Here is a 12,635-nt window from a genome sequence, read left to right on the forward strand (position 1 = left end):
ATGTAGGTTTTCTTTTAAAGCACAGACTGACTTCAGCTAATGTTTTTACTATGAAAATGTTTCTATGCCTGTTTGTTTTATGGAAGTTTCCTATTCAAAGAACTCACAGAGCGAGATGAAAGGGATTATTTACTGTAGTCATTATTATCAGTGACACAAAGTACACGTCCGGTATCTGGCTACATCCAGTACTGATTTTACTTTCACCCTTTGCACCTGGGAAGTTTTCTGTTTTTCCCTCAACTGTTGCAGACATGCTCTCTCTGACGTTAAGGCAAAGATTACAGGTGAGTACGTTTTGTTTTTTTAAATTACGTGCACTTATATCTGCTTCAGGAGACCCTTTTTCTGCATGTAAGAGTAGTTGTAAATAAGTCACTTATAACTGTAAGTAGGCCAGCTTGTCACTAAACGTCAACCCTGATAAAAATGTCTGGTTTGAAGATTTTTTCTTTGTATTTTTCGGTCCAAAAGAGAAACACACACTGCTGTCCCAGTTTATTTATTTATTTTGCTGAAAGAAAGTTGACTGCACAGTCTGCACTTTATGCAAGACTTACTATACTCAACACAGCGAATACAAAAGATGAAAGGAGACTTACTTTAACATATATTTATGCTTCAACAGTAATCTGTCTATTAGGCCAAAGTAACACATAGTTGCATAACTATCATGCAGGCACAAGCTGGTTTCAACAAACAAGCCCCTCCATGTCTGACCAGCCCACACGCAGTACATTTTTCAAGTCCAAGGTTTTCCATAACTGCTCCATTGAATAACACATTTGGGGGGGTTTTGTGGTTTTTTTTTTTTACTGCCTTTCATTTAATGGGTTGTTTAGAACATCAAAAGCCACATTATTCTAACTCCCTTGTTTACAAACCCCAAGTGCAAAGTATTATCATTTTGAGGGATGAAAGTATTTGTGCACAGGCTTACTCTTCATCAGGGTTTCAAAAGACACCAAAGGATGAAAAAGAACCCCCCACCAGAAACTTTTTTTTTTACACTCTGCAGAGCATTTAAAGCACAATGGAGAGTTGCATCGCACCCCGTGACTTGGTATTTGTGCCTTCAAGAGGTTTTTATTAACTTCTCTGAGCAGTTTAGAACAGCAGGTCGCAAGAAATGTAACACAGTCGCCCCAGGCTGCTTACTAGTGAACAGCTTTAAAATCATTATTCAAAAAGTGTACATTTATTCAGTGACTGAAATCATTCCTGTGTGTTCATCCACTACCCCCCACGCTGCAGCCCCTTTTTCTCAGTGCTTCAGCATGTTTGGGCCAACAGAGGCAGATGACTGCAAAATCTTGCAGAAGACACCTCAGCAACAGCAGCAGCAGCGATGGGTGGACAGGACAGGAGAGCCTGGCTCAGGATGACCCAGAGATGTGGAGACTCCTGCAGCAGGAGAAGGACAGGCAGTGTCGGGGACTGGAGCTCATCGCATCAGAGGTCAGACCCCATTTAGATGAAAGAGAAGAAAATGTGATCAAAGTACCATAAGGAGATTAAATAAAAGAGGAAAAACATGAAAGCTAAATCTTCAGTAAATCTTGATTGGAAAAACAACACGTTATATGTATGATTCCCCTCAGCAGCAGGCTGCTGAGGGGAATCAAAAGTGGCTGTTTAAATGTTTGCTCTGTGTATTGCGTCACACATAATCTCTGTGCAAAATTAGTTCTGGAAAAAGAGGTGTGACAGGTAAACTGTGCTGTTCATTGTTAAATTAAAATAAAATAAAAGCAACTAGAATTGCCGGCAAAGAACACTACAGTCATATGCGAATTTCCTGTATTTTTACAGCTTTTTTTATATAGTGAACAATATTTAAAAAATAAGAATTTTAATTTTCCTCCTACTTGATTGTTCAATAGATGATGTCAGCCAAAAATAAATACTGGGGTAATGAGTCTATAGGCTTACATTTAACGTTAAGACCTCATTTTTTGGTCAGCCAGGATAAAAATCGGTTTTGCGACGCAAAATTCATGAAAGAGCTGCAGACTCCACAGACTTACAGTAAAATACTCCACTGAGTTTGGGCTGAAAGATGTTTTGTTCTTCACAGAGGAGCACATTTGTCAGCAGTGAAATCTCAAGTCATCAGAGTTGTAGTTTCCAGAATTTTACTGTTTTCTTCAGCATTCACCGAGATTTCCGATGCACCCCACCAACTCCTTTTAAGTCAGTTATTTTGACTAAGTGGAAGCTGTGGGAAAAGACGGGAGCTTTTATTCTTTTATTCTCCACCAATTATGCATCCACAGAACTATCACTCACGATGACATCTGAAAGGTTTAATCTTCTTTTACATGTGCTATCAGTCATTTGCCGCTCTGAGCCAACTCCCAGAGGAGAGACCCTGCTTTTTTTTCATCTTCAGGAACATAGTCAAATGATCCCATTAGGTTCCCCCCACTGATTTCTTTCACTGATCCCCACATTTAAAGCTGAGACAGAGAAGGAGGAGCGATCGTGTATGTGTGTGTTTGTGTGTGTTTGTGTGTGTCAAGATAGTGTTTCAAAATAAGATAAGATAAGATAAGATAACCTTTATTAGTCCCACACGTGGGAAATTTGTTTGAAAATGTCATGGAAAGAGATTTATGTCACTTGGGGGACTAGTTTTAAACCCCACTGGAATGATTGAGGGATCCCTGAACAGTGACAGGTTTAGTAAAATAACAACCCAGAGGGGGCGGCTGAGGAGGACAGAGAAAGAGAAAGCGAAAGACAGTGAGAGAAGATAAGCTGAAATGTGAGTGGGAGAAAAAAAGACTGAGACAGGGAAAAAAATTCATTTACATTCATTTCCTTTTTCCGCAGCTCCATCTCTTTTCTGACATTTGACACCGTGCTGAACTTTGCAAGGATTCAGTACTAGTTAGATTCTTCTATATTCAGCCCTCAGCATCACTATAGTACCTCTAATGCACTCTGATTTCTTTAAATAATCAAATATGGCTCATTTGTAGCTTATACAATAGGCTGTTAAAAGCATCTGCTCCATTTTTGTTGCAATAAGTATTTGCAAAACAGTCGTCCTTCTGAAGATAAATAAAAGCTATATCTGGTTAAAAAAAAAAACAGGTTATATTTGGTGACAGACTTCTGAAAATATAAGTAAGATAAAAATTTACTGCAGGTTTTGATGCTTTTTTGTTTGTCCCTCCAGAACTTCTGCAGTCGTGCAGCTTTGGAGGCACAGGGCTCCTGTCTGAACAACAAATACTCTGAGGGATACCCAGGACAAAGGTAATAAGCATCGCCTACTTTAAACATATATTGATTTAGTCATTAAAACTATTTTCAGAAGCCAGCACATGAAGCTTATAAAATTTCATTTAAAGGCAAATGGACTTTAAAACAAAAAGGTTTGCATTTCTTTTCCCAGCATAATTCAGGGCTGTTCACATAGCATATAGCAATATAATCCAGCTCAACACAAACTAAAAGTGCACAAAGTATATTAAAGGACAGTGACATGATATAGAGTGATATGACAGCATACGATGCAATACAGTCTGTTGAATATGATATGATTGAATGCAAAAGAAAGCAATACTATGATACTATACGATGTAATAAAATCTGATGTGATACACAACAGTGATCAGTGTTATCCATCATAGTACAGTTTCAGTAAGAAACAATAACATATAGCCAAATAAATGGAACAATACATTACGACACCCCATGATATGACAGAATACAAAGTTTGAAGATGTGATAGGATACATAAGGGTACTGCATGATTCAGTACACATGATTTGTTGCAAAATTATACAGTTATCGTACAATATGATAAATTACAATATGAAGTGTGTGCGTTACAATAACATGAGATGATTCTATGTTTCTTTTTTTGTTTTTGTCAGATACTACGGAGGTGCAGAGATTGTCGACCAGATCGAGCTGCTGTGTCAGAAGCGAGCGCTCTCGGTCTTTGGTCTGGATCCCAATCTGTGGGGCGTTAATGTTCAGCCATACTCTGGATCCCCTGCTAACTTTGCAGCCTACACCTCTGTGCTGCAGCCTCATGACCGCATCATGGGCCTGGATCTGCCTGATGGGGGACAGTGAGTCAATATGTCAAAGTTCATTCATGCTAGACATGCTCAAGCAGAGGATATTTCCATTCCCATAATAACATTTTATACAGAGCTTTTTGTCCACCCTGCACCTGCTCATCTTCTGCCCACGTGCGCTCTGTTATAATTATATATTTTGTCCTTCACATTTCAGCCTTACCCACGGCTACATGTCAGACAACAAAAGAGTCTCAGCCACCTCTATTTACTTTGAATCGATGCCTTACAAAGTGGATGTAAGTAGTATTCAAACAGAATTAAGGTTTCAAACCTGTGATCCATTTAAAGACATAAGAAAGTGTAAGCTGTTCTCTCTACCCCCTGTTCCTGAATCCCCCTCAGCCCCAAACAGGTCTCATAGATTATGACCAGCTGGAGAAGACTGCTCGCCTTTTTAGACCCAGACTTATCATAGCAGGAACCAGCGCCTACGCTCGTCTCATCGACTACTCTCGCATGAAGAAGGTGCTTCATTTAATAATGTTTACGAGAAGGTGTCTCAGAAACTTCCAACAGCTGTTAACTCTACCACAAATCAGATTACTGAGTTACTGAAGCGTGATGAGATACTTGGACATTTAAAGAAAAGCTGAGAAAGTAACAGGATTTCAGGTTTGTGGGGTTCATGTTGAGCTGTGTGTCTTTTAGTTGTGTGTGGAGCTGAGTGCCTACCTGCTGGCAGATATGGCTCATATTAGTGGCCTGGTGGCTGCAGGAGCTGTTCCCTCTCCTTTTGAGCACGCTGACCTTGTGACTTCCACCACCCATAAGTCCTTGCGTGGAGCAAGGTTAGGATCTGAGCCCTAATATGAATTAATTTTAATAAGTGTGTTGATAGTTGCCTATTCAGGTAAGAGCTTTATACATGTGATTCTGCACATGTCCAGCTAAGCACATTTGGTGTCCTTTCTCTGCTCTGCAGGGCTGGCCTGATCTTCTACCGGAAAGGTGTGAGGTCCGTGGATAAGAAAGGCAGGGAAGTCCTTTATGACCTCCAGGACAGAGTGAACTTTGCTGTGTTTCCATCACTTCAGGGAGGACCTCACAACCATGCCATTGCTGGGGTGGCTGTCGCCCTCAAACAGGTCAAGATGTGTATTTTAATCTTTAATGTTCAATAATAGCCCACAAATTCAATTAAAGGGGAAATCCTCAGACAGAACATCAGCGTAGGTCGAGTAGGTCTGGATTTGGAGTATCTGAATACAATCTTATTCTCTCACACGACATGATTTCTGCTTCTGCAGGCTTCCACTCCCATGTTCAAGAGATACATCCATCAAGTGCTGCTGAACACCAAAGCCATGGCCAATGCTTTGTTTAAGAAAGGCTACACTTTGGTGTCAGGTGCTGAGTGAGTCTATGATGTTGAAATTGTATATTTTTGCATTAAAAACAAATTATTTCATACAAATTAAAATAAACGACAAATGCTTTTGTTTTCTTTCTCTGACTATGAAATTAGACTCAGCATTTATACGAGCAGTGCATTTCTACCTCTCCAGTGCCTGATGCAATTGCTTTTGGATCACTTTGCATTTGCTTCAGCCTCATTTGCATTCTGTTTTTAAAACTTTGGAAAAGTTCACTTAAGCTTCACTTGACAGTTGAATGGAAAAAAAACAGTGAGTAATATTTTACTGTAGCAGCTGCACGTCTCCTCATTGTCTCCAGGAAAGACTTGATGAGAATTTCACCATCAGAAACATTTCCTCAAATACAGATCTTATAGATCTATCCTCCTCTTCCATTTCTCAGGTGGAACAGACAACCACCTGGTTTTGGTTGATCTTCGACCTCGTGGTATGGATGGTGCTCGAGCTGAGAGGGTCCTAGAGCTGGTGTCAATCACGGCCAACAAGAACACCTGTCCTGGAGATAAGAGCGCCCTCACTCCAGGAGGACTTCGACTTGGTACTCGCTTTAATAGAAGTGCAGCTTGTGCAGAATGTGTTGCAAAATTTAGTAATCTAGGAAAGAGTTACAGGAGTGGAGCTACTTTGGACAGACTCTGTCAGCCACTCTGTCATTCTGCCCGTATGGCAGCAGACCCTTTCTTCTCTCTCGGAGTGTCTGACTCTGTGATGTGTCTGTGTTTCCTGCTACATGTCACTGTATCTGTAGTTCTTATCACCAGACCATCATTCAGTATGTCATCATGTACCTCAAACCAACCCTCTCTTTATGAACTATTGACAACAATCAAACCATTTAATCTAACGATTGTTTTATCTGTCACTTTCTTACAGGAGCTCCAGCTCTGACCTCTCGGCAGTTTAAGGAGGCAGATTTTGAAAAAGTTGTGGAGTTGATTGATGAAGGGATTCAGATTGCACTGGACGTGAAGAAGAAGACCGGTGAGGGAGTTTCGTCTAAACCTGTGATTCATCCAGTGGGAGTGGTGGTGTTTGGGGTTTTGTGTACAGCAGATTCACCATGCTGACATGTTGTTTGCTTACATAGATTACTAGTGCTCGAATATGTGTTCAGCATTCATTATTTCTCTTGCAGCTAAGGACTGTGGATCATTTATTAGCTGTGAGTAGGGTTCAGGAAACAAGCAAAAAGAATAAATGCAATTTTTTTGCCTTTCTGTCTCCAAACAGGAAACCTGGCTAGCTTCAAGTCATTTCTGCTGGAGGACCAAGATACAGTGTCACGCATCACAGAGCTCCGCCAGCGGGTGGAGGTATTCGCCAGGCCCTTCCCCATGCCGGGATTTACTGACCATTAGAAAAAACTCAGACAAACAAGCTGTAATGCAGAGTGTTACACTTTGTTTTGTTTTTTAGACATACATATAATGCATATAATAATATAATAATTTGGTAAAAAACAAACAAACATCAGTTTAAATTGATCAGAGTGCAACAATACAGCATGGCATTTCTACATTAACTGGAAGCATTAAAATTACCAGCTGAGCTGAAAAATGTAACATAGTAACAGATATTGATATGGACAGAAATGCCAGGTGAGGTGAATGCATTAAAAATAAATGATAAAAGTCACAACTCGTTAAAAAATGACTCTAAGGAGGTTGGAAAGAAAGCAACTCAGCTTCTCAGCTCAGCTCCAAGAGACTTCTTCAGTTCTAACTCTGCATTTCTAAGTAGCATGTAAACATTCATTATGTATAACATTGTACTAATGCAGACATTTAAAATGTCTTCATAGGAGAATGTGTATGTTTTAAAAGGTAATGTAAACTACTGCAGTGTTCTTATAGAGTGTTATAAATAACTACTACATACACTGCAGTTTATAGCTAATCTGTGCTAAGTTACATTCAAGTGGATACTATTAACTTCTGTTTCATTGTATCAGCGATCAATTTAGTGGAACAATTTATTATATACATTGACTATAAAGGATCTAAAGTGATTTGATTTGTTACTAGCTTGCAGTGATAGGTGGATAGTAGTGATTATATTCATAAAAATGGTATTCAATAGGACTAGAGTGTAAATGGTACACAGCAATGGACCTAAATTGTGAGTTAACAGCACTCTGGAATTTGCTTTCGCCTTCTTGTCAGGACTGTTGTTTGCTGCCCAAACACAAGAAGGACCCTTATGTGCTTTCGGGTATTTTTGGCATTTGGTTGCTAAGTCTGCTTTAGAGCTTTTACTGACTTCAGGCTTTGTTCTGCACTCTGGGAAACTTGCAGCAGCTGTGTTGGGAATTGAGCACAGGTTCAGTTTACATCCACAGATCCACTAACATGAATAGAAAACAGTAAAGTAGCACAGGCGTTTCAAAACAAGGCTTCAGATTTGTGTGTATGTGTGTGTGTCTAATGTAATAGTAGCTTTTGTAGTTTTACTTTGACTTCTATAGAAATCATTTCTGAGGAATGTATAACATGAATATGCATCTTTTAAACTGCAATAAAACTGATGCTGAATATTTACATGTTAAATTTTCTATGGGGTTTTTTTGCATGTATTTTTTTACCTGCTGCTGAGTTGCATGTCACCGAGCAGTTGATGATTTATGTGTGTTATCCCAAGAGGGAGGAGCATCTTCAGATTCTGTAAACACTGATCCATGTTAAGCTGCTGGAATTTCCTCTGCTCATGTCCTCTCACTGTTTACTTCTGGGAATAGTCAAGAAAAAGAAAATAAAAAGTAGTCCCCAAACAGTGTCAGCGGATCACAGCTTCAGGTTCACAAAAGGAAAAAACAACTTTGGATCATTTGATTTGTTTCCGTAGTACTTTAGATGTCTGAATTGTTTGGTTTGACTTCCTCTCTCAGTTGGACGTTGATATTTTTTTCTATTGAATAAGGTATTTCATGATATGATTGGGTCCAAAATTTGTTGGAGGAACAAAAATTATTTTTGTAGTTTTGTCTCCGTAAACCACAACTGAGCAAATTAAGGTTTGACTGTGCAGTTCAGACTTTCAAATAAATAACAGAAGTATCACATTAACATGCTACTATTTTTATAGAACATTACAGCCCATTTTCTGAAGCTCAAAAGTACTAGGACAAACTAACATAATTTTAAATACAAGAATTGTTTTATATATTGGGATGAAAATCTTTTGCAGTCAGTGACTGCATGAAGTCTTGAAGCTGACATCACAGAATACTGTGTTTCCTCCCTTGAGATGCTCTCCTACGTGTTTACTGCAGCTGCCTTCAGCGACAGCTAGTTTGAGGGTTTCTCTGCCTTCAGCTTTGTCTTCAGGTGACTGACTTGGTCATTGAAGAATATCCCATTTATTTATTTTGTGAAACCTGTGCAGCTTCTTGCTTTGGATCATTATCCATTTGCACCGTGAGGTGCTGTGCCATCAGTTTTGCAGCACTTGAGCAGCAAGTATAGCCCTGTTCACGTCACGCCTTTTGGAAGTTGGCAAAAGCATCTCAATTTGAGCCTGGATTTTCACCTAATTTGTTGTCCCCAGTCTTTTTCTTATTGTTGAATCATGCACTCTGATCTTAACTCAGACAAGTGAGGCCTGCAGATCTTTAGATGTTGTTCTAGGTTCTTTTTTGACCTCCTGGATGAATCGTCAAAAAAAAAAAAGAAATCTGCAAAATCTTTTAGCTTACTTCACTTTGTCAAACAGTTTCTATTTAAGTGATTTCTTGGTTCAACAGATCTTGCAGTAAAGCAGCAATTTTGAAGTCCTATCCTAGCTTTTGGAAATTTGACATAATGAGCATGGCACGGAACGTGACTGGGAAACTGAGTGAAACTGTAGGCCTATATGACAGTGACAGGTGAATTACAGATTAGGGTTATCCTAAAAGCCTCATTGTGGGACCGTGAATTAAAAAAGAAAGTTTATGTTTTAATAATTAAGACCTGAAATTAGCAGTTGAAACCATAAACTCATCAGGAAATTATTTACTGAGGACATGGATCAAAGGAGCAGTAGAGCAGCATCCCTCAGGTATGCAGCCTCTTCGAATCAGACACTACATCCAGTTTTTACACACGGTCTGTGTCCATTAACCCCTGCCACAGCATCCAAAACTAGTAGTTCCTTTTACTTTTTGTATTCCCACAGAACCGTGTTTAACAGCGTTACACACAGACTCACAAGGTGCTGGACACATCACCATAGCTGCTCGTGACAAAAGCAACCAGGATGTTAACATAGATAAACATAAAAGTTGTTATTTAATTTATATTAAGGCGTCATTGAGTGTTTTAAAGGCACCTATAAAAATATATATTATTATCATTGTTATTTATTTTAGAAATACTGTTGCCTTATGTCGTTGCATAATTCTAGTAAACACTGACACCTTATAAAATACTTGACAAGATGAGAGCATTATGTAACACCAGAATCCTTGACTATCTTTATTAAACCTTCAGACCTTCCATTTTTGTTTATTTAAAAGCTTCCTCTCCCACTGTTTCTCTGCAGTAACATCTTTACCCCCCATAGACACATAAAAAGAGCTTGCCTCCTCTTTCTGTCTCTCTGGGCTGAGAGGATATTTCATTTTTGATGTATTTATTTATTATTCTGTGAGGATTTCCCCTGAGACACTGAGTGCTTTGTAAAGCAGCACTAAATTAGCATCAAACACGAAGCGCTGCTGCTGCCTATTGGAGCATTAAATATTTAATTTACCAACAAACTGAATGGACTTGTTTTGAGTCAGTCGTGTCTTCCAGTGTTTTGGATGAAGTTCATTGCTTCAGTTTCTGCCAGAGGAATGTGTGCCCTCCACAGAGACCAGGCAGCAGATTCACAGGTTAAAGGTCAGGGATGTTCTCAGCTCTGTCGTCAGAAAAGACACACAAACAAACCCAAGGACGCACAGACACATGCACACACGGAGGACCACAACACAAAAATAACAGCTCATCTGCTTCATCTCCGTGCCTCTTTCTCATGACCTGACAGCTCCTGTGGGTTTGCGCGAAACCGTTTGACCCCCTCATGTTCTGTCGTCCTAGCTCTCCTTACTGCCACAGCCGTCCTTGTGATGTTCACAAGGAGGAGAATTTTTTGATGTTCACTATTCTTCTTTCAGATGGTATTTTTTTGTTTGTTTGACTGTTTGTAAAATTATCTTTTTTATAAATGAGACTGACCTTCAGCCAAAACACCAAGAGATCCGCCCCCAAAAACGATCACGTTTGTAATTCGTGTACGCTTGAGTAAGAAGGGCGTTCTCCTAAACGTTCCTTCAGTTTGTGTTCATTTTACTTTTCTCTGCTTATAAAAAACAACAAACATACATAAAGTAGAGATGAAGAGGCGTTCCGCATGAGCCTAAAATCTGAATTTGTTTTTTTCCTGTTTATATTTCAGTCTGTATGTTTGTTCACCCACCATCCACTACTTTAGGAGACAGATGTGAATATGAATATTCTTAATACTTTAATGCTGCACTTTACACTGTGCAAAAACATCCAATATTCCAATTAAATGTGAAAATTGTGGTTTTATTGTGTGTTTATTCCTTTTTTTTTTTCATTGTTCTTGTTGATTGTAAGATTACTTGGTTTTGTTTTAGCATATTTAGCATATTCGGTGATGCAGAAGCCCAAGAAAGTTTATTTAACTGAACAAAAATTGCTTCTGTTTGCAATATGGAAAGCATACTAAATGTATTACCTTGTTTTAGATTAAGTCATTGTGATTTATGTGTAAGCTAATGTAATTTAATTTCTTTATATTTTGCTTCCAAAGAGCCAGGCTTTCCTGTAATCTTTTAAAGTTGTCTTGAGCAACAGTGCTCCAAGCTTTCTGAAGATCTTTCAGATTTTTTCTTTGGACATTGGCTGCTTTTTCACTCAGTTTTAGTCCAGTCTTCTATTTATTAAGTGACTTAATACTGACATATGAATTATTCATGTGTAAAAAATGCACCTAACTCACAGGATGAACCAATGTTGTATCTACACATAACAGGAAACTTGGCAATTGTTAGGAACTTTACTAGCAGCCTGTCTCAGAAACAACTAATTTGTTCCCATTTCTCAAAGTTTGACAGGCATAAAATAGTATTTCTGCACCAACGAGGTGATTCAAAAATAGCTATTAGCTGAAAACTTGGAATATCTCAGCCTGCTGTGCGATATGCCTTCAAAATTGTGAAGGAAATGGACAAGAGGAGGACAAAAGAAGAAGTGGTCGGCAGGTAAACAGTATCTGATAGTCATGTCCTTAAAAAACAGGAAAGTAAATCCAGCAAAGACCTGGCACAGGACCTGAACGACAACAGTGAGTGTTTACAGCCATCTGTAAAAAACAGTGGAGCTCTGTTATAGTTTGGAGATGCATATCAGTCAGAGTTTTGGGGGATCTTGTACAAGAAAGGTATCGTCAGATTTTGGTCTATCATGCAGTACAATGTAGAACCCACCTGATTGTCAGCAGCTTCATTTTTCAGCATGATCCCAAATATGTTGCCAGTACAGTAAAAGCATACCTGGATAGAAAAACACACAATGTATTGGCCTCCCCATTGACCTCAACATTACTGAAGGTATCTGGGGAGGCCAATCATCTTGACAGAGAACAAACCAAAAGGGACCAACCATCCAAAGAAGAGCTTTGGATGCCCTTCAAGAGAAGGAGAGAACGATTCCTGAAGACTACTAAAAGAAATTATTGGAAAGCTGCCTAAAACAGTTCAGTCTGTGTTGAAGAACAAAGGTGGTCATACCAGATATTGACTAGCTTGGAAGAACTGTGCAGACTGTTTTTATATTTTATGTATGTTTGCACCTATTCCCAGCAAAACACAAAGAAACGAGAGGTAAATTAAGACTTTTTCATGTCCTATATATTAATGGAAAATAAGATGGTGTGTGTAGGACACGTGCACAGGTTATACATCAAAGTCTTTCAGGGGGAGGACTGTTGAGCGTCCTGCCTTGGCTGTCATTCATCAAAGACGGTGAGCTCCTGTCACACACACTGGTACACACGGATAAACACAAATACAAAATGCAACCACACACATTAAATGCAGTTGTAAAAACACTAATCAGGCTGCAGAGTGACAGCTGCATTGCCAACAGATGGATCGGTTCCATCAGAGTTACTG

At 39.1% G+C, this 12,635-nt stretch overlaps 1 protein-coding gene across 1 annotated transcript; it reads left to right on the forward strand.

Moving 5' to 3' along the window:
- The first annotated feature begins 181 nt into the window (after positions 1–181).
- Positions 182–7,948, forward strand: LOC146610500 (serine hydroxymethyltransferase, mitochondrial-like). Its single transcript, XM_085345715.1, has 12 exons — positions 182–287; positions 1,255–1,458; positions 3,185–3,264; positions 3,888–4,088; positions 4,255–4,336; positions 4,443–4,565; positions 4,749–4,888; positions 5,023–5,185; positions 5,348–5,447; positions 5,859–6,014; positions 6,350–6,457; positions 6,707–7,948. Exons 1-12 carry the CDS (start codon positions 255–257, stop codon positions 6,832–6,834), a joined length of 1,518 nt encoding a protein of 505 aa, XP_085201841.1. The 5' UTR covers positions 182–254; the 3' UTR covers positions 6,835–7,948.
- Positions 7,949–12,635: the final 4,687 nt, after the last annotated feature.

This window comes from Diplotaxodon limnothrissa, linkage group LG20, assembly GCF_057381915.1.
Source record: "Diplotaxodon limnothrissa isolate DT_005_m linkage group LG20, D_limnothrissa_male_GT1.1, whole genome shotgun sequence".
NCBI classification, from domain to species: domain Eukaryota; kingdom Metazoa; phylum Chordata; class Actinopteri; order Cichliformes; family Cichlidae; genus Diplotaxodon; species Diplotaxodon limnothrissa.